At 31.9% G+C, this 22,604-nt stretch overlaps 2 protein-coding genes across 7 annotated transcripts; both read right to left on the bottom strand.

Annotated features, from left to right (window-relative positions):
* Positions 1–703: 703 nt before the first annotated feature.
* LOC107915897 (uncharacterized) lies at positions 704–2,165 on the bottom strand. Its single transcript, XM_016845087.2, has 2 exons — positions 1,957–2,165; positions 704–1,284 (listed from the first exon to the last, which is right to left on the bottom strand). Exons 1-2 carry the CDS (start codon positions 2,119–2,121, stop codon positions 784–786), a joined length of 666 nt encoding a protein of 221 aa, XP_016700576.1. The 5' UTR covers positions 2,122–2,165; the 3' UTR covers positions 704–783.
* A 15,337-nt stretch (positions 2,166–17,502) lies between these two features.
* LOC107914523 (serine/threonine-protein phosphatase 5) lies at positions 17,503–21,304 on the bottom strand. 6 transcript variants are annotated; one of them, XR_001688898.2, is made up of 6 exons: positions 21,117–21,298; positions 20,662–20,808; positions 19,685–19,756; positions 18,289–18,651; positions 17,852–17,904; positions 17,503–17,725 (listed from the first exon to the last, which is right to left on the bottom strand). XR_001688898.2 is itself a non-coding variant. In XM_016843467.2 (6 exons), the coding sequence occupies exons 2-5, from the start codon at positions 20,703–20,705 to the stop codon at positions 18,624–18,626; spliced, it is 336 nt and encodes a 111-aa protein (XP_016698956.1). In that variant the 5' UTR covers positions 20,706–20,808; positions 21,117–21,304; the 3' UTR covers positions 17,503–17,725; positions 18,289–18,623. The 6 variants fall into 6 exon arrangements, 2 of the variants coding, with proteins under 2 accessions (XP_016698956.1, XP_040958097.1); XR_001688899.2 differs by having other exon boundaries at positions 19,677–19,756; XR_001688901.2 differs by lacking the exon at positions 21,117–21,298 and adding an exon at positions 20,949–21,071.
* Positions 21,305–22,604: the final 1,300 nt, after the last annotated feature.

Consider the following 22,604-nt stretch of genomic DNA (forward strand, 5'->3'; position numbering starts at 1 on the left):
TATATTGTTTTGTCTAAAGTAACTTATGAAGAAGGAAGAGAATCATGTTGATAATATATTATAAAATAAAAAGTAAAAAATAAGAGAAATGGAAGAACAAAAGAGAATTATTTTATTGATGAATATGTATACATAATTAATTCTTCCAGAAGAATTTATGGCTAAGGTGAGTTGTGATCAAAGGGGCCCTGAATCTCAAATTTCGTAGTATTTAATGATGAAGGAGAATACTAAAATGTAGTGAAGGTAAAGTATGAGAGTATGGAATATAATATAAGTGGCATTAATTTAAACACGCACTTAAAGAAAGCATGCATGGATGGAGAAGCACTGTTCTCGCATATTATAAATTTTTTAATAGATGTAATTTATTTTATTTTTTTATATATATATAAAACTAATTATTTATTAAGCAAAATTTAAAATCTATTTTTGAAGCGAAACTGAATATTAACAATACATACATAAAACCGACCCAAACTTGAATATCAAAGGAAATAAGAAAAGTTTCGTCGATCGACCAACCTTTGGCTATCAACTAATCCAATCAAAGGTAGGGCAACCTGTGCCAATGAAAAATATATTATATACAGAGAATTAATTAAAATAAATATAACAACTGTTAAGAACATATATCACCTATGGAGTCGTGTATGTTAAGAAGAGGAATTTAGCTCAAATAATAGGTTTTGGATCCACTATATTTAGACGAAAATTTTCAAGCACTAATTAATGATCATAAGAAAATATTACATTTTCGTTGTTTCCATCAGCTTAATGAAATTATCTAGCAGATGCAAAGTCAAGTCCATACAATCCCCATAACAATGCTCCCGATGATAGTGCCACCGGCAACGGGCCAAGCATCCACAACAACATAGGAAACGAGACGCAGAGCATCCGGTTTCCGACGAGAGCCAGCCCGAACCCTCGTTCGAATATGGTTTGCGTGTAGGAATGATCGGACGAGAACTGATCATCATCTTCATCGAGGGAAGAAGCATTTATCAAGAAATTAGCATCGATTAGAAACCCGATGGCCACGGAGCAGCAAAAGAAGCTAACCAATAGGAACACTGATACTGAACCGTACTTTAGAGAATACACCCATTTGGAATGTGACCCGAAGATTTCAGCTTTCAAAAGATGGCTGGCATTGTATGTATTGCTGGTCAAAGCTGCCAACGCTAAGTTCACTAGAATGGCTATTGTGGCTGTGAGTATGGTGGCCATTAGAGTGTTTCTCAAACTTTGGACTGCCAACATACCCTTCTTATCATCACCCTGCAATACACGTTTTTTCATTCATATAGAATCACAGGTGAAGTGGTAAACCACCTCTTCCGAGTTAATTTCTTAGACAAATCCCTGCTTACTCTTACCCAATTATAAGTTTAGCCCTCAAAATTTATATATTTTATCAATTTGGTCATTATTCTTTTTTTTAGTTAAATTTAGTCATTAACATTTCAAGTCAAATTGTTTTTTATAATGAAATACTAACTAAAATATTAATTTTTTTTAACGATACTGATGTGGCTACCCGTGTGGCAGTCCACTTGTATTCCATGTTGGTATGATATTATTTGTTTTATTTATTAGGCCAACAAATGATTTAAAAAGTATAAATACATTCAAAATAAATAAAAAATTCGAATATACATATTTATAAAGTCCATAAAAATTTTAAAAAAAATTAGCATGAAATATACATGGATTGTCATGTACGCTGCCATGTTTAAAAATTTAACATTGTAGTCAGTATTTTTGTTAAAAATAACAATTTGAATCTTTTTAGAAGGTTGATGATCAAAATTTACTTTTTAAAAAGGTTAATGGTCAAATTGATAAAAAAATATAAATATGAATGACTAAATTTATTATTATGTTAAAAACAAAAACAGTGGCATGCAACAGTAAAAACATAGAGATGGCGATGATGAGGTGCTTGCTTACCTGTTTGATTTCTTGAAACCAAGAGTTTCTGCGTAACTTTTCGAGTCCAATTTGGGTGGAAGAGGGTTTTTGCTTGAAGGATTTCCAAAGATAGACATGGTAACCCAAAGTGAGGAAGAGACTAAAGGGGATCAACAGTGTGTCCAAACAGAGGATGAATCCCATTGTTGGAATACAATATAGGGAAATTGCTATAGTTGTTGTAGCGGAAGGAAAGAGTATTTATGGTGAGAGGTAGATAGTGATTTCCACGGATGGACATAGTGGAGGCATTTAGGTGGCAAAGGTAATCAAATTCTATGCATACATATAAATATATGTCGTGGAGTACATGTCAATGTACATGCATGGGAAAGGAAGGCTTTTCGAAGGGGATAGGCTTTTAGTGGCAAGTCCACTAATAGCAACCTAAAGAAAATTACCTACAATCACAACTTTTCGTTTTTTCTCCGACCAAGTAATATTTTATTATAAATAAAAGAGAATAGGACTCCACTCAGGAGCAGTGCACCAGTGGCTTTGCTTGCTCTCTTTCGCCATATTTCCTCCAACTTAAAATTTTATTTCAAAATTTGAATTATTTTATTACAAAACTTTGACTTTGATACTTTAATTTTATCTCCTTGCGTCTTTCCTAATATATTTTCTTAATTAAGCAAAATCCGGGTGTTGTAAGATTATTTTTGATTAATAAGATTATAAGGCTGTGAGATTATTTATCACATTATTATGTATTTACTACACCAAAACAGGTTTTTGGCGGCGTTTTTTAGGACTTTAGCGGCGCTTTTTAACGCCACTAAAGGTATTTGCGGCGCTTCCACAAGCGCCGCAAAAAAGGCCGCTAACGAAAACGTCGCAAACGTTTGCAGTGTTTACAAACAAAAACGCCGCTAAAGACTATGTTCTTTAGCGGAGCTTAGAAAAAAACGCCGCTAAAGAACATGGTCTTTAGCGGTGTTTTTTCTAAGCGCCGCTAAAGAACATGATTTTTAGCGGCGTTTTTGTTTAAGCGCCTCTAAAGAACATGGTCTTTAGCGGCGTTTTTTTCTAAGCGCCGCTAAAGAACATGGTCTTTAGCGGCGTTTTTTCTAAGCGCCGCTAAAGAATATTATCTTTAGCGGTGTTTTTTCTAAGCGCCGCTAAAGAACATTATCTTTAGCGGCGTTTTTTTTCTAACTGATGTTCTTTAGCGGCGCTTTTATGCAAAAACGCCACTATTTTTGGGATTTTTTATATTAAATTTTTCATTTTTTCAGCTCTCCTGTAGTAACAAATCAAGAGCAACCAGATCTAAACCAGCCAAAAGCAATAAATTTATATAATATTTCAAATCAAACGAATAAAATAATATTAATATCAATAAATAAAAGTGAATTCATATTATTTTTGCAAAAATGTTAAAGGTTAAAATAATAAAAATATTTATGCAATACACTATGACGGTGGAAGTTGTGACTGAAACATCTTCATCATAGTCTGAAGCTGTTGTTGGAGTTCGTCGTACTTTTTGCTCTGCTCTGCTTCTCTCGCTGCAGCCTCTGCTTCCCTCGCTGTCGCCTCTGCTTTAAGTTGCAGCTGGAGTTCTTCATATTTCCTTTGAACCTCAACTGTGGTCGCTTGCATCTGAGCCATCTGGTCTTTTAACCTCTGAACTTTAGCTTGAGCCTGACTCTCCGAAGCCATGTATTGCTGCGAGCTGGATCCAAAATATTGGGTTGGGCTAACAAAAGATCCTTGAAATCGAACCCGACCATACCTTTCAGGACCCAAAACTTCAGTAATAATCCGGTTATCAATGTCTTCAAGATGAACAGAACTATCACTAGAAGCAATCGCTTCGTACTCCGCCTTTTTGTCATTTAGTTTTTCCTCATAAATAAATCACATAGTTAGGAACGCAATATATATTAAAAAACATATGCAACATAACAATAGTCGCATTACAAGCAATGAATTAAACCATTAGAAAATAAACACTATAAATAACTAAAACAAGTCAAATTGTATTAAGTAAACATACCATTATTTCACCAGCTTCAGGAGTCATGGGAGATCCATCTTTCTTCCTATGTGTAATTTCAAAAAGTTAAAGGCGTCCAACTTTTTGACTGGACGACATTGCTTACAATATAGTAGTAAAAATATTATTTAATGGAAAGTTATACATATTTGACAATATTAAAAAATTAAAAATACCTCCGCCTCAGCTACACATGCAAAACTTCTCGACCCGGCTGTGTGAGTGAATTTTTGTTTCTGCCTGCTTCTTTTTCCAACTTGTTCACGATCCTACGTTATGAAATTTTTAGTATGTAAATAGTAAATACTATAAACCAAAATAATTACAATAGTTTGGAAGTACGACATACCTCGCCTTTCTTCGAATGCCAAAATCTAACCGCATCTTCCCATTGGTACCTCAACATACCCGGCGGGACATTTTGCAATTTCTCATCGAGGGTTGTTTTTTTCTTATAATAATTTTTCTTCAAAGTACTTTTATTGTCTCTCCATATTTTTCCCAATGCCTTCATTACATAAGCATCCGAGACCTCTAAAGTAAACCTCGCCTACAAAAAACACAAGTTAATAAAGTAAATATAAATGAAACTATTTCCCAAGCATTACAGATGACATTAACATTTTTTTACCTTAATATTATCGAGGGCTTGGTTTTTGTTGCTATCGAGCATTTGATGCCATGACTCGTAGTTGATAGGCAACATATTCGCATTTTGTGCTAAAATGCCCATGTATCATGCTAAAAGTCGAGCTTCTGATCCAACAGGCTGACCAAAACTGTTTCGTCCAACTTTGACACGCTCGACTGGATCTAACTCGTATAACTCTCTAAGTAGCGTACGTCCTCGACCTCTGCGCGTCCCACCATTTTCAGCTACAAATGGTATATTATAATATAAGAATTTGAAAAATAAATCAATTATAAGTGAACACGCATGTAAATTAAATGTAAAATTACTTTGAACTTCTGTAGGATCCTCAGGTGTAATCGGAACATTCGAAGATCCAATTGCTATCTGTTGTTCAGTACTATTTGTTTCTGTCGAGTTTGGATCATTTTGAACAATGCTTCCCCTTAGAATTTTTCTTCTAGGCATTCTATCTGCAATACACATAAAATAGTTGAAAACTTAATAACTAATTACAACAATAACAGCACATATAAAACAGTTGAAATATATAATAAGACCAAGATTTAAATTATGATATTACATATAATTAAACAATCGTAAAATCTTACTACATCATTATTCGTAAATATCTTCATCTGTATCCTGACGAACCCATTGAAATTGTGCACTAGTACTAGGGATATTATCGTTTAAGTTTTGTTCTGGAAAGGGCAAAGTTTCTGATCTGTCGTCGACGTTATCTCTACTTCCACTGCCCATGTCAAACAAGTCTCTAAGGATGCTACGGAGTACAACTTACCGACCCTCATCAGTTGGATCTTTTGAGTAAAAAACTTGTTTGACTTGAGATGAGAATACATACGGCTCATTTATCAGTTGTTGTCCTGTGTGAATCAATCGGTCAAAGTTCACCATTGTAAAACCAAATTGATCTTGCTTAATTCCACGAGTTGAATTAACATCGGCCCAATCACCTCAAAATAAGACAACTTTCCATTTGCCGTAGTAATCCAACTCAATTATGTCAGTAAGATGTCCGAAATATTCCACATTTCCATCGATAGGATTATTGTCCCTAGCACTAGCATAACTTGTAATTGCAGAATTAACAACTATTCCACAATTTTGCGTTCTCCTCAACCTCTCGCGATATTTTGTATGAAATCTGAATCCGTTGATGAGGAACGCACTATATCTTTTAACCACTCGATTTGGACCTTGGGAGAGCCATTTAACTTCGTTGTTTACGTTCTTCCCACTCTAAACCTATCGAATGGAAAGTAAACTAAGTAATTAAAAATGTTATGAGAAAACATTATTATTTGTAAGCGGAAGCTCCAACTGCATAACGTTTGGCTTAACCATTCATAAAAAGATTCTGTAAACAACTTATTGATATCTCGATGTTGTGTTCTTCGGGAGCGCGAACGACATCTCAATATTTGTTTGTACTCGCTATGTTAAAAAAATGTTCACTTTGTTAGAAGATAAACAATTTTTAGTTTGATAAATATTTATCAAATTTATAGAACTTACTTTTGTAAAGGTTCCAATGATTCGTGGTGAAACAGAACATATCGATGTGCTTGTACCCACGACAAATGATCTAATTATGCAATTTCAACTTTGTCGATTGGTTTTCCAAAACTTTGGAACAAATAAGTATCGGCTAAGTTATGGTCTGTGAGTCCAGCATTCCTATTTGGTCTGTTCAACCTTGTTTCAACATCTTCCAAATATCTTAAGTAGAAGGTCATACATTCCTCTACCAAGTAGCCTTCAGCAATCGATCCTTCTGGATATCGCTTGTTGCGGCAGTAAGACTTTAATTTGGATAGGAACCTAAACACAATATACAACATTATCAAAATTTGTAACTAAAGGCATAGAGGTGAATGAAGGAAAATTTTAAAAATTTTAATTAACACCTTTCTATGAGATACATCCATCTATAGAAAACGGGTCCGCCAAGAATTGCTTCGTGCGGGAGATGGATTATCAAGTGAACCATAATGGTGAAGAAGGAAGGTGGGAAGATTTTCTCCATGTTGCATAAAGTCAAAATGGCTCGATCCTGTACCTTCTGAAGTTCTTGAACATCCAAAACTTTGCCACAAATGGCTTTCATTATATTGGATAGTTCAATTATACAAGACGTCACCTTCTTGGACATACAACACCGTAGAGCAACTGGCAGTAAATCTTGCATCAAGATGTGATAGTCATGTGATTTTAGCGAATATAATTTTCGATCTTTAACACTAACACATCGAGATATATTTGATGCATACGCATCTGGAACCTTTATATCCTTCAACACCATGCAAAACAGTTCTTTCTCCGTCTTGGACATTGAAAAAAATAGAAGGCGGCAACCGATATTTCCCATTCGGAAGTGGATTTGGATGAAGATCAGGCCGAATTCCCATTTGGACTAAATCAAGTCGACTCTGAAGATTGTCTTTTGATTTTCCGCCGACATTCAAAATTGTACCCACAATGTTCTCTCAGACATTTTTCTCAATGTGCATAACATCAAGATTGTGTCGTAAAAGGTGATGCTCCCAATAAGGCAACTCAAAAAAAATACTTCTTTTTTTCCACAATTCTGCCTCATTAGGATCATCCTCTTCATCAGAGTCATCATCAGCTTCATCATTTGATCTTCTATTTCTTTGCGTGCTTGGCGGTTGGTTCATCTTCCCATAAATGAAATTCATATCTTCCAACATGAACAAGATTTCAGAACCACTGGTCTGCGAAGGAGCTTCTCTGAACTCTTCAGTACCGTCAAATACAGAACTCTGAAATCTAAATCTATGATTTTCCAATAACCACCGACGATGCCCCATGTAAGAGAACTTCTTCCCATTGTACAACCATTGCGAACATGTTTGTGCAGCACAACAAGGACATGCATAACGACCCTTTGGTACTCCAACCGGATAAATTGACATAAGCGGGGAAGTCATTAATGGTCCACATAAAAGCTGCACGTAAATTAAAGTTCTCCTTTCTCAGCACATCGTATGTCTCGACACCAGCCCATAATTGTTTTAACTCTTCAATAAGTGGCTGTAAATAAATGCCAATATCATTCCCGGGCCCTTTCTCTCTAGGGATAATCATAGATAACATAAGGGAAGATTGCTTCGTGCAAATCCACGGAGGCAGATTGTAAGGAACAAGCACTACTGGCCAAGTACTGTACACAGTGCTCATAATCTTGAAAGGATTAAATCCATCAGATGCTAGCCCAAGCCTCACACTCCTAGGATCGCTTGCAAAGCTTGGAAATTTATTGCCAAATGATTTCCAAGCTAAAGAATCTGCCGGATGCCTCATCTTCCCATCATCGGTTCGTCTATCATGGTGCCACGCCATAGACTCTGCTGTCTTTGACGACATGAAAAGCCTTTGAAGCTTTGGTATCAGCAGAAAATACCGCAAAATCTTGACCGGCTTCTGTCTTGGTTGTGCAACATTTTCATCGTCGTTCCCATCTTCTGTGTTTCTATTTATCCAACGTGATTGGCCGCATATATGACAGCACTGTTGGTTTCTCCGATCGCCCCAATACAACATGCAGTCATTCGGGAAACTATGAATTTTGGTGTACCCAAGACCTAAATCTTTTATCATTTTCTTCATATCTTTGCATGATTGAGGGATTTTTGCAAACGGAAACATTTCTCTCAAAAACTCTAACAGCAATGTCAAAGAGTTCCCGGTCCACCCTCCCAAACATTTTAACTAAAAAAGACGAATACAGAAAGACAATTTTGAGAATTTTGATCCCTCATACAGTTCTTCGTTCATGTCATTAAGTAGCGCGTAGAACTTTGCAGCTTCTCCATTCGGCTCTTCATGATGTACACTTCTTCCGGGTTCGATAAAAGCATTTCCATCTAGATTACAATCATTAGATGCCACAAAGTCGGCTGGGAACAACTGTAAACTATGACTGTGAATATTAAATGCCTCCCGCAACATCCCTTCCATGTCATCCCCTCTAACAGACTGATGGTAAGCAGTACTATCATAAGATACATCCATCCTTGAAGAGGAAGTACTAGGCGGGCATTCTCCATGAAAAGACCATTGTTTATAACCCCGAACAAACCCATCAACAATTAGATGCTCGTATACAACTTCACGATAATGCCAGTTTATGTTGACACACTTCTTACACGGGCAAAGAATCATGTTCTCTTGGCTTGCATATTGAAATGCAAAATTTAGAAAAGTCTGTACTCCATTTCGATAATCGTCGCTTACCCTTAACAAATTCATCCAAGACCGGTCCATTTCTTATTTCTTGAAGTCTGATTTTCACCAGAAATTGCAAGGGTAAGTTGTTCAGTGGTAAGTATAAATGAGTTATGTGAGTATATCATATGATATATATTTATGTATTAAGTAAATTATGTAAGTTATGTACGTGTATAAGTTATGTAAGTTATGTATTAAGTAAGCTATGTAAGTTGTGTATTATGTAAGTTATGTAAGTTATCAAAGTAATGTATGTTATGTAAGTTGTAAGTTATTGTGTATTATGTAAGTTATGTAAGTTAAATGTATTATGTAGGTTATATAAGTTGTGTAAGATATTTAAGTTATGTGAGTTTTGTATTATGTAAGTTATGTAAGTTTTGTATTATGTAAGTTATGTAGGTTATGTAAGTTTTGTAATGTACAAGTGTCAGGTTATTGTTATTAAATTTTAATAAGATTATTGTTAAATATATTTTAATAAAAATAAAAATAAAAATAAATAATTTAATTATATTTTAACATAATTATTGTTAAATACAATTTAATAAAATAATATATAATTTAATAACATTACTAATATAATTATTAATAATATTTAATAATAATTTTAATATAATATTAATATTGTTATTAAGAATATTTCAATGCCTAATATATTTGCTTCAATCTAGCATCTCACCTGTTCTCTTAGGTCACAATAGCCAATATAAAAATGAGTTTAACATACGGTATGATAATCCTCTAATAACATTTTATTTTAATAGAAAACATATTTTTTATATTTTATTTTGTCTTTTATGATAACATGATAACAAAAATTAATTATAAGGTATGCTCTTTAATAAATTAATTATTTATAGCAATCTTTTGGTGAAATAAAAACCTTCAAATTTTACATAAAAATTACTAAATTTTAATAACATTAGTTCTTTTCATATGTGAAATAAAAAATCAAAACTCATAGTCCTATGTTATTCAAAAACTCATAGTTCTTTTCAATTAATTATATGATTGCGTTTTTTGCACGAAGCTGCTGCAGAAAAAACATGCTAGAGAAAGGGAAAATTTTGTGTTCATATTCCTTTCTAAGCTACAAGAACTGTTACCAAGTAAAAGAATTGATTTTCAACAAAGAAAACCGAACACATGAGGTACAATTTGTGATTTAAGCAAAGTCTAAATGTGATTATGAATAAGTTTACATCCAATTACGAGTCATAGTTAGAACATTATAATTTAAGATACAAACCAGAAAATGAAAGTAGAACCCGACATTATATTTTAACTCACATTCTTAAATTAAAAAATAGTGATTTAAAGACACTCATATGCTTAAATGATATGGAAAACTAGATTATGCATAATGTGCAAACCAGATTATGATGAGAAAGTCAATGGTATGGATGAGCTCTTAGCCATTTAGCAGCAGAAATCAATAGAAGGTACCATCTTAGCAGCAGAAATCAATAGAAGGTACCATTAGCAGCAAAAACCAATAGAAGGTACCATCTTAGCTGCAAAAACCAATTAAAATCCAAAACCTAAATTCATGATTTCTTTTTTTATTTCTTGAATGATTTTTTGAATTTCTTTTTTGAGATTTTATACTACTCTTACGAACCTCAAAACCTAAATTGAAGGAATCTATCATTAAAATCTTGAGAAACATAGTCTCATAAAAATCCATTAAAATCAAATTCATTACCTGAAAATGTAATCATCATAAACTTGTAACAACTTTTTTTTATCAATTAATAAAATAAAACCTAAATTACACATCAAAATTTCATCTAAAAAAAACAAGCACATGAGTTCATCGACACCAACAAAAAAGAAATGAAAGCATAACATTTACTCCAAACCGTCGTCACCAACAACATAACATTTACTCGAAACCAATGAAAGGATTCCCAGTATAAAAGAAGTGAAAGCTTTACAGTACCTTTGCGACGATGAAGAAAAATGAAACGATCGAAAACCCTATACACTGAGAAGACGATTTCAAGACATTTCAGGGTCATCAACAAATAACAAACAAAAAAGTTAACAAAGACAAGAAAACCCAATGTTTAAATGCGCAGAATCGGGAAATCGAACCTTAAATACTGATTCCCCCGACGACAGAATCCGAATGTCTAGCCACCTTCTCCGTCTTCTCTGTGTGGGTTATGTAAGTTAGCAAGAAACCGAAACAATGAAGCTAAATAATCCTTATAAGTTTGCAAGAAACCGAACAACGGAACACTGAAGCTTTTCAATTGAAGAATCGCATGTAAGAAATCGCAGATAGAAAAAAGAATTAGGGATTTCGACAGATAGGGGATTTGGTGCTGGGAGCGGGGATTTAGTCCAAAACTGATATATGTTTAAAACGACCCCGTTTTCTATTCCAACTTTTACGGCGCTTACAAGGAAATGCCACTAATTTTACAACTTTTACGGCGTTTTGAGAAAAAATACCACTAATATTTAATTCGTCAATGAAACGATGCTATTTCGTTCAATTTTTATTATATTATCTGCAGCGTTTATTGACAAAACTGATATATGTTTAAAACGACCCCGTTTTCTATTCCAACTTTTACGGCGCTTACAAGGAAATGCCACTAATTTTACAACTTTTACGGCGTTTTGAGAAAAAATACCACTAATATTTAATTCGTCAATGAAACGATGCTATTTCGTTCAATTTTTATTATATTATCTGCAGCGTTTATTGACAAAACGTCACTAATATTTAGATTTTGTGGCGTTTTTTCAGGAAAACGCCACTAATTATTAACTTTTTAAATATATATTAATAAGTTTATAAGTTTTCAAATTTTTAATAGATTTATGAATTTGATACATTCATATGACATTATTTTTAAGCAATACATTGTTATGACATTATTAATATTATTTCAATAATATTATTTAAAAATATGATACAGATTTAATACATTATTTTTAATTGTTAAAATTTAATAAAGTTTATAAATCTTAAAGAGTGTATAATTTAAATTTTATCAACATTCGAATTTATAAATTATTGATATTATTCAAATAATGTATTACAATTTTAAATTTATGCTCTATTTTTAAGTTAATAAACGAATGTAAATAACACAATTAATTTGTTTCATCATAACATATATGCCACAACGAGTTAATAAACTAAGCATTTGTGTCACTTAGAACCCTAATAACATATTAAGAAGTAAAAAACAAAAAAGTATTTGTAATTTTTTTGAATTTGGTATCACAAAAGCAAGTGTCAGGTCAACCACTGAATATTTATAATGTACAAGTATGTAATATTTATAATTTACTCTAAAAAATTATACGTAAAAAATAATAATTTAGTGTATATTAATGTTTAAATAACATATACCCTTCAGCAGAAATCATTGAAGCCCTTAGGCAGTTCAGCATATAATTCATTTCATTAAGCGGCGCTTAAAGAAAACACCACAAATCTTACAAATTTTGAGGGCCAACTAAACTTGTCAATGAAACGGCTCCATTTTATTCAATTTTTCAAATATTATTTGCGGCATTTTTCATAGAAACGCCACTAAATATTCACTTTATTTATAAGTATTTGCGGCTATTGTATCCATATTTGCGGCGTTCTAGTAAAAAACGCCACTAAAATTTCAAGTACAGAAAGAGACGGTGCCGTTTTATTAAAATATAAGTAAATTTTCTGGCGTTTTCATAAAAAACGCCACAAATGATTAACTGAAACGATGCCGTTTTCCAGTTTAAAGATAATTTACGGCGTTTTTCGAAAAACGCCACAAATAAAAATGCAATAAATATTTGCTAAAATTTGGATAAATTTTATTATTTATTTATTTATCTCTTGTATATTTAATTTAAATTTTACATAAATAATTATTAAAATTTTAAGTAATATTTAAAAGTATTTAATATAAAAATTAATAACCCCTAAATACCAAATCCCTAACCCATAACCCTTAAATCCTCCTTAACCCTTAAAGCATAAACCCTAACCCCTAAATCTCCCTAACCCCTAAAGCATAACCCCTAAAAAATTTTATTATATAATTTTACTATTTAAATTTTACGTAAATAAATATTAAAATTTTAAGTAATATTTAAAAGTATTTGATACATGTATCAATCTACATGCATAAAGTGATCATCTATCTATTATATATCTCTTAAATAATATAAACTATATACTCATAATTTAAATATATTAAATTTATTATTATCTATTTTAGAAATATATAAGAACATATTTGATATAAAAATTAATAAAACTAAATAATCTAAACTTAAACTCTAACCTTACCGTTAAAACCCTAAACCCCAAATCTCTAACCCCTAACCCCTAAATCCTCCTAACCCCTAAACCTTAAATACCAAACCCTAAATCCATACCCGACCTACTCCTTAAACTCTAAACCATATACTATAATGATAATTAATTCAATATTTTAAAATTAATACTACCTCTTTTACGATTATATAAGAAATTATTTAATATATAAACTAAAAAAATCAGTAATGTATCCAGAAAACTTTAAAAATATTTTAAATAATAGTTTTTTAATTTTTTCATTTTTAAGAAATATTTTAAATTATTTTAAATCCCTGAGCATTAGCGGCGCTTTCCTAAAAACGCCGCTAAATCCCCAAAAGCACAGAAAACGGCATCGTTGGGCTTAGTTTTTTTTTGCGGCGCTACACCTAAAATGCCGCTAAATCCCCGAAAGGCTAAGAAGCGGTGTCATTGGGCTTAGGTTTTCTTGCGGCGCTTTTTTAAAAACGCCACTAAAGCGCTGAGCATTAGCGGCACTTTTAAAAAAACGCCGCAAAATCCTGAAAGCATAGAAAACGGTGTCGTTGGGCTTAGGTTTTTTTTGCGGTGCTATTCCAAAAATGCCGCTAAATCCCTGCATTAGCGGTGCATCTTTAGAAACGCCGCTAAATCCCCGAAAAGCTCAGAAACGGTGTCGTTGTGCTTTGGTTTTCTTGCGGCTCTCTTTCAAAAACACCGCTAAAGCCCTAAGCATTAGCGGCGTGTTATTAAAAACGCCACTAATGACTCGAAAGCTCAGAAAACGGCGTCGTTGGGATTAGGTTTTTTGCGGCGCTTTCTCAAAAATGCCGCTAAAGCCCTGAACATTAGCGGCGCTTTATTAAAAACGCCGCTAAATCCCCGAAAGCTCGATGAACGACGTCATTCGGCTTAGGTTTTTTGCGGCGCTTTCTATAAAACGCCGCTAATTCTTATTTTCAGCGGCGTTTTCCATAAAACGCCGCTAATGATCGATCTTTAGCGGCGTTTCAATAAAAAATGCCGCTAAAGATGCCGCTAAAAGCCTGTTTTGGTGTAGTGATTAAAAATGTTTATGGCCCGACACGATAAACCTAACCCACTTTAATCGAGATTTGGGCTATGCCATGTTAGGCTCAAGCTCCAGCCTAAATTTTTTTGGGGAATTTAGATTCAATCTAGTTCATGAGCGCTTCTATCACATATATTGCATTACTTTATTTTATTTTATTTTATTGAAATGTAATATTTTACCAATTAGTTTATAGGATTTAAAATTGCATAAAAATTGCACTCAAGATATATAAATCATTTGCCACAAATAGAAATAATTAGAGAAAATCAAACAGCAATGTAACAACCTGATAGTCATGGGTGTCGGAAAATATGTTTTCGAGACCCTATTTCCGTAAATTAGACTCATAAATATTTATTAGAAGTATTTACGAAGTTAGTTGTGTGGTTAATTAGGTTTTGGTTAGGTGAATTTGCATGAATTAAGAGTAATTAGGTAAAAGGACTAAATTGTATAAAGGGTGAAAGTTGAATTATAGATTAAAGAAAAATTAAAAGGACTAAAGAAGCAATTATACCATTAATTTAAAGTAAAAATATATATTACAATATTATTTAATATTAAAACTTAATGTTTAAGTATATATTATATATTATATTATAATATAAAAAAAGAAATAAAAGAAAAAGAAATAGTAAAAGAAACAAGATAGAAACGAAACAGAAAGTAAAAAAAGAAAGAAAAAGGAAAGAAAAGGAGAAAGGGCAAAGTTAGGGATTTCAAAGTTTCAAGTTTAATTGGTTAGTCAATTTAGTCCCTTTTTTCTTATAATTTTTATATTTTTGAAATTTTGGTATTAAATACTACCCGGCCCATGTCAAAATTTTAGAAATTATTGAGTTTTTAGATGTTGTTAATGTTGAATAATTTTAGTAGTAGGGACTAAATTGATAGATTTTTAAATTAGAAATGAAAAAGGATTAAATTGTAGAACAAATAGTAAATTTTGTGTAATAGGGACTAAATTGTGAAAAATTCAAAATTTAGGAATTTATGTGAAAATAGGGAGTTGAATTTTAGTCTAAGGTGAAATTTGCATGAAAATAAAGAATTAAATGTGAAGAATAAAAGTTAGTCTCAGTTTAGGGACTAAATTTGAAATTTGACAATATTTGAGTAAAAATTGAAATATTCAATATGAAATTGAATTGTGTTGTATTGATGATTTTTAATTTTTTTAATTCCGTAGCTAACGTAGTACCGAAACCCTTGAATAAAAAGGGAAAAGATAAAGTCGACGAGGAATAGCTCGAAATTTCTGGTTTGTATTTCTATAATCCGAAGCTAGTTATTAATTGTTGTAATTTTTATTTAATGTATATGGTAAGTGCTGAGGTGAGGAATTGATATTTTGATAATTGATTGAATGAATTAAATTAGTAGATATATATATTGAATGGATTGATTTTTGAATTGAAATGAATTTATGTGTAATTATGTGATTATATGAAAAATTAGTATTGGATATTGATTGTATCTGAAATGTGAAATTAAACTCTATTAACTGTATCAGGCTGAGTCGGATATAGATAGCATGCCATAGGATTGGAAGAGCTCAGAGATTTCTTCGACTTCGAGTCGATGAGACACTGGGTGTCAAATTATTACTTTGGATATATTCGATGAGGCATTAGGTGCAAATTTACTTCGGTTTAGCCGATGAGACACTGGGTGTCAAATTATTACTTTGAATTATCCGATGAGGCACTAAGTGCCAAACTGGTGTGTTTGGTTGGATCCGTGTATCCGTCCGAGTCCAAGCTGTGTTAATAGGGGTAATTAATTGAAATTGTATTATAATTGATGTTAGATGATATTGTATGTGAAATGAAAATGGGATAGTGAATTGAAATTTGGATTGAGACACATGAATTGTGTATTCATGAATTGGATATGGAGTGAACAAAATTATTGTCTAAATGATGTGTATTATATTGTGAAAAGCTATTTATATAGCAAATATGAGAATTGAGATATTGTGAAACAAATGAAATGTGATATGGTTGTTGTAATATTTAGATTGTATGTTTGTGATTTTATATTTTTTTTATATTCAGATTATAGAAATACCACTGAGTTTTTACTCAGCCTACGGTTTTGTTTTCCGTGCGCAGACTAGGTACTTAATTTTGATCGCCGGTTCAACATCCAACAACGGTCCCGAACTCAAACGTGGTGATGTTTACCTTTTTGTGTTGACATGTACCTAAGGTGTCTAATTATTAGTCATTTTGTGGATTGATTGTAAATAAGGGACAATAAGTATGAGCTTGATTGGTTTTGACTTGAATATTATATAATATGAAATGTTTTGAAATTATGTCTATTTGATCGGTAATGCTTCGAAACCCTATTCCGGCGACGGATGTGGGTTAGGAGTATTACAAGAAAAACTTAGTTGAGCCTTGGATAAATAACCCAAGCATATAGTTTAGGAATAAAAGTGGGTGTCTTGAAAGGAAATCAAATTTTCGGCAGAAATTCACCCAATTACAATTACATGGACAGCTTACATATTTTAAAATATCTAACATTTATCTACTGAAAACATGTTTTTTTTTCTTATAAAATATCAAACACTACACCAAAACAGGCTTTTAGCGGCGCTTAGCGCCGGAAAAAACGCCGCTAAAAAACACATCGCTAACTTTAGCGGCGCTTTTTCCACAAACGCCGCTAAAGACCACTACCTTTAGCGGCGCTTTTCTCACAAACGCCGCTAAAGACCAAGACCTTTAGCTGTGCTTTTTCCACAAACGCCACTAAAGACCACGACTTTTAGCGGCGCTTTTCCCACAAACACAGTTAAAGAATAAACCTTTAGCGGCGCTTCTAGCAAAAACGCCGCTAAAAACATAATCTTTAAAAAAAATTATTTTAATCGAATAATATTTATTTTTATGATAAATATTATATTTTATTTTATTTTTTAAGTTTAAACTTTAAATATATTTTTTAAGGATAAATAAAAAATATTATTTAAATTAAATTTTCTATGAAAATTTTAACTTTAAAACTAAGTATAAAAATTAATGAATTTAGTTTTAGAATTTAAAATAATAAATTAATAACACAATTAAAATCCAAAAGTTAGAACTCAAGTTGTCGTAAATATTAAAGTAAAAATAAAAATTTAGAATCAAAACTAAAATAAATAATGGAAAGATAGCTCAAATGTAAGTTTTTGCTGCAAGTTACACAGACAATAACGAAAAATTAAACACCACACATAAAATTCATCAAACTAGTTAAGAAATACATGGTGCAGCCATGCAGTATAAATACAATAGAATCATAGGGTAATTTTGCATAAATATCTTCAGAGTACCAAGAACAACTTGTCACAAAATTATAAAACATGATAAAAAAAAAAAAGAACAGGTAGCAGACAAGCTATTTGTTACTTTCTGTTTTGCTTCCAAGGCTTCCTCAGCTGCCTTCATCTTGGCAACAGAATCATCTTCATCATCCCTGCTTAAGAAAACACCACTAATTTAGAACTTAATAATTTAACCCAGATCTTGAAAAACACCACTAATTTAAAAATGAAATCAACAAAACCAAGAATTAATAAAGACATGGAAGAAGCTAGTTCACCAGCTATATTCTGGAAACCAGCTTGCTCCAATTTATTGGCAGCAGCAGTAGACCTTCACATTTTAAAAAGAAGTTCAGTTCCATCAATGATTACTCACATTGAGGCTAAAATGAAGATAAGGGCATCGAAATAAATTCAGACCATTCATCAGTTGAGTATATTCAACTCCCTAAAATTTTATGCATTATGTTAATGAAAAATGAAGTGCAGTATGATGTGCTACTAGCTTTACTTGTGCAAGTTCAGCGAACAATATATGCATGACACTAAACAGGTGAATAGATCAATGCATAAGCTCCAATATGCAAGGCAGTTACCATCCAAACACAATACAGAACATACAAAGATAACAACTAATTATTCCACAAACTTGCAAAACTGCCAAAGCACAATGCAGAAAAAAACAAGTCTACAACTAAATCATAAAAATAGCTACCTTCATTTGCTTGCACAGGAGGGCTCCGATTCCATGAGGAAGAACTACCAGCCACGGTTCATTTAGATAAGTAAGGCAGAATCTCAGACAGAACAATCTCCGCAGCTGCGTCCACATCCTTAGAGTTCTCGATAGCAACAGCTTTTAGAATTCGTGAATCAACATGTGCTGTAGGTTTAAGAAAATATACTTGCACTGCATGTTTGTTACATTTCTTTTTCCAAATCACCACGCTTTATGTTATACACATACATAAATCAATTACAGCATGGGATTAAAAATGAGTAAAAAGAAATACCTGCGGGAAAATATCCATCAAGCATTTATAAAACTTTTTAAACCTCATAGTGGAAAGCTATTAACCTGCAAATAAAGTAACAAAAATTTACATGAAATCTGTAATCAAAGTAAAATACGATGAAGGAAGTATTCACGATGAGAACCATAATTTTAATCACGTTAATCAAACGTAAAACTATAAAAGCTTAATTTTAACAATAGAATTGAGGAATAAATTTCTAAAAAATATTACATGCAAAATGACCGATCAATTGATAGAATTCCTTCCAATTAGTAATGGAGAAAAACAAAGGAGGGAGATATGATTAATATAAAATAGTGTACCATAGAATCATATGAACCGAAAGTAGAAACCCTAACGCCAAGTCTGGATATTAAAAAGACAACAAAAGCTAATTTTGTATTAAAGAAAAAAAAAGAAACTTTCTTATTTGATTATTTTTCATTAAAAAATAGAATAACAATAATCAGAAAGGAAGCCTAACATGAAAAGAAGGAAAGACGAGTTACGAAACAATACTCTGTTTGGCTATGTGCATCAAACCAAATTTCTAATTCATTCATATATAATTAAAAAAATCATGTGCATGAAACCGAATTTAAAATCTAATTCATTCATATATAGCTATGTGTTCCAGTCACTAGTTCAATACTTGCGTCTTTTTTAACTATTCCTAAGTGATTACCTCTTCGCAGGTTCATAGTGACGGGATTGTCTTGCAATGCAGCTCATAAAATAGAGAACATGATAAGACTGGTAAAGTTATCTCAAATCTAGAGTTACCAAGCACATCTCACCACCCCATACAATCTCTAATACTAGAAGGAGAAATAACTTGTTAATCTCGTCTTAAACAGAAAAAACATTCTACAACAGGCCATAGGTGTCAAAAGGAAGAGAAAAAGAAAGAGAATTTCTAATAAAATTAAAATTCTTTATTAGAAGGGCAAAAACCTGCTACAATTATTAATGAATTAAAAAACATGTAAAAAAGATTCATGAGAATTAATTACAGACAATAGCAACCTCTGAATGAAAGAAGTTAAACAAAGACAATGAAACAAAAATCTTTTTGAAATATTACAACCTAAGCACCTGTTGAAAATCCTTTAGTGCTTCCTTAAACTTCCCCATGGCAAGATAAGCTGCTCCTCGTCTGTAATAACCCTGTAAGTTAGAGAACCATCAGAACAAGAACAAAAATATATACTGCATAAGAGGTTGAATCACTTTAGTAGATAAAGCATGCCTTCGAATATTTAGGATCCACTTCAATTGCCTTAGTAGCATTCTGTATGGCACTACCATACTCTTCGAATTTGGTGTGAGCTTCAGCACAATTGAACACAACGATATTGCAAAAATCACTATCATAATCCTCGTACATGCATTTGACTATAAACATTCTGCACTTTAAACATTCTGCACTTTCTCTATGCAGAATCAAACACTTTTAAAAAAAAAGCCAATGGAAGAAATACTTGTTAAAAAAAAAAAACTAAACACAACCAGAATTCACTTCAAAGAGTTCAAACAAATTTCATGCCCTCTCAAACAAATTTCATGCCCTCCAAGCCAATGGAAGAAATAACCCACGTTGCTTAATAAAACCTCCATGTTGTTTATAACAATTTTACTTCAAAATAGAAGTGTTCAATAGGTATAACAGACAAGAAGACATACTCCAGACTAAAGAGAAAATATATCAGCACTAAAGATGAAATAAAAGACCTCCCTAAAATCCACTGAAATAGGAGAAAGGAAAATGAAAGAAAATCTCCCGAAAAGCACCCAAAATAGCTCACTGAACCCAAGAACCAAAAATAAATTATGAGATCCAAAATCGACGGGGGTGAAAGAAAAAATTTAACATTAAAAAATGAAAGAAAAAACAGAGAATTAAACGCGTTCCAAGTCAATTTCAAAAGGAGGATTGGGGATTCTCATCTCATATTCCAGATACTAAGGGTTCATATGTTCAAGAACTTCAAAGATGAAGCAAATAACAAGTTCTAATTTTTCCAAAGAATTCATTATAATAATTCCAACTGTAAATTCAATTGCAAAGTAACCTGATATGGCTTTCTGGCCACAGTTTTTCCATCAGCTTTCTCATCAAATTCTCCTTCCTTCCTCTTTGCCTTTCCTTCACAATTTGCCGCTATATGGCCCATCTGACCGCATATGAAGAATTTATCTTGCCCAGGGGTGAAGAAAATCTGAAAATATTTCATAAACCCTGTTACTTTTGGGCCAGGAGGGAACATGATAATAGAATGATAAAACATCCTTCGAAGTAAATGATAACAGAGAGAAAAAAGTGGTATCATTTTCTGAGTAAACGAACAGAAAACGTAACTGAAATGCAGAAGAGAAAGTGAAAAATTAAAACAGATAAAGAAGTTGTATGTTGAAGGAAATGGAAATAAATGATTGAGAAGAAGTTGAGAAAAGCAAAGTCACATGAAGAATTAAAAACAGATAAAGAAGGAAATAAATGATTGAGAAGAAGTTGAGAAAACTTTACCTTGGGAATGTTGAAGGAAAGAAAGAGGCTTCAGAGTCACATGAGAAACAGATAAAGTATGAGCTCTTCTGAGCTGTATGCAAAAAGAGGGAGAGAGGGGAAGATGATGATGAAGACTGTGGTGGCAGAGAGAAACACTTGGCTGTTTTGGGGATACCAATTTTAGGGGGAAAATTTAGGGGTTTCAGGGGAATTTTGGAATAAAAGCGTGTAAAAGTGAAATAATTTTTGTGACGTTTTTTTTTGAATGAAAATGCCATAAAAAATTATTTCATTTTGAACAAAATAACGTTATTTTACTATGCTAAATTTTTTTTATTTTTTTATAAATTGATTTATTAATTATACCTAAATATCCATATCAATCTATTACTTTTTTTAACTTATTTATTAATTCTATTTAAACTAATAATTAAATATATCAAATAGTTTAGATTAATTTTTTTAACTATAAAAGCATTAATTAATTGTATAAAATTTTATCATTTAACAAATCTCAAGTAAACATTAACCTTAAACCCTAGATTAACCATTCAATACATATAAAGTCTATATATTATATATCTCTTAAATAATTTAAATTATACTCATAATTTCAATATATTTAATTCATTATTATCTCTTTTACAATTATATAAGAACATATTTAAAATATAAATTAAAAAATAATTAATCTAAACCCAAAACCCTAACCCGACCCTTGAATCCTTAACTTTTAACCCCTAACGCATTTAACCCCTAAACCCCTAACCCCTAAACCTTAAATCCCAACCCTTAAACCATAATCCCTAATCCATAATCTCTAAACCCATACTCCCTAAACCTTAAAATATGAACTCCTAAACCGGCCTTAAATCTTAAATAAATCATATACCCTAAACCAAAAACCCTAAACAAATTTATTATTATCTCTTTTACAATTATATAAGAACATATTTAAAATATAAATTAAAAAAATTAATCTAAACGCCCAAAATCCTAACTCGACCCCTAAATCCCTAAACCTTAAATCTCTAACTCTTAACCCCTAACGTTTAACCCCTAAACCCATAAACCCCTTTCTCAGCCTAAAAAACCTAGCTAGTATTAATTTCTAATGGGTATTAGACCAAGTAACAACCTCATTTGTCCTTTTTCATTCATTTTCAGTTCTTACTCTTGAGTAGGTACTATTAGGTCATTGTTGTGTTCATGTTTGATTAACTAAATATAAAATTATTTTTGGTAATAAAATTATCAATATATAATATTATTTATCACGATATTTGGTGTTTTATATTACTTTCTTTGATTTATTTAATCGAACTATCAAAATTTATTATTCTTAAAAAAATTTATTCTATTTTTTATTTACAACACAACAATTTAAGTTTTATGATATTTTATTTTACTCATAATTTAATATATTTTTCTAGTAAAGTAGTTTAAATAAACTGTGATTGAAAAATAATAATAAAAAGTTAGGAGTTAGGAGTTAGGACTTCTCTT

This window comes from Gossypium hirsutum, chromosome D10 (genome assembly GCF_007990345.1).
Source record: "Gossypium hirsutum isolate 1008001.06 chromosome D10, Gossypium_hirsutum_v2.1, whole genome shotgun sequence".
NCBI classification, from domain to species: Eukaryota; Viridiplantae; Streptophyta; class Magnoliopsida; order Malvales; family Malvaceae; genus Gossypium; species Gossypium hirsutum.

What these genes read in the sequence shown, in the direction of transcription:
- LOC107915897 (XM_016845087.2), bottom strand. Translation starts at nt 2,121, where the DNA reads ATGGGATTCATCCTCTGTTTGGACACACTGTTGATCCCCTTTAGTCTC. An exon ending in GGTTTCAAGAAATCAAACAG is followed by an intron (nt 1,285 to 1,956) that starts GTAAGCAAGCAC and finishes CGTGTATTGCAG; the next exon opens with GGTGATGATAAGAAGGGTAT.
- LOC107914523 (XM_016843467.2), bottom strand. Translation starts at nt 20,705, where the DNA reads ATGAGAAAGCTGATGGAAAAACTGTGGCCAGAAAGCCATATCAG. An exon ending in TGGATCCTAAATATTCGAAG is followed by an intron (nt 19,757 to 19,838) that starts GCATGCTTTATC and finishes TCTAACTTACAG; the next exon opens with GGTTATTACAGACGAGGAGC. An exon ending in GATTTTCAACAGGTGCTTAG is followed by an intron (nt 18,652 to 19,676) that starts GTTGTAATATTT and finishes CTTTATTTGCAG; the next exon opens with GTTAATAGCTTTCCACTATG.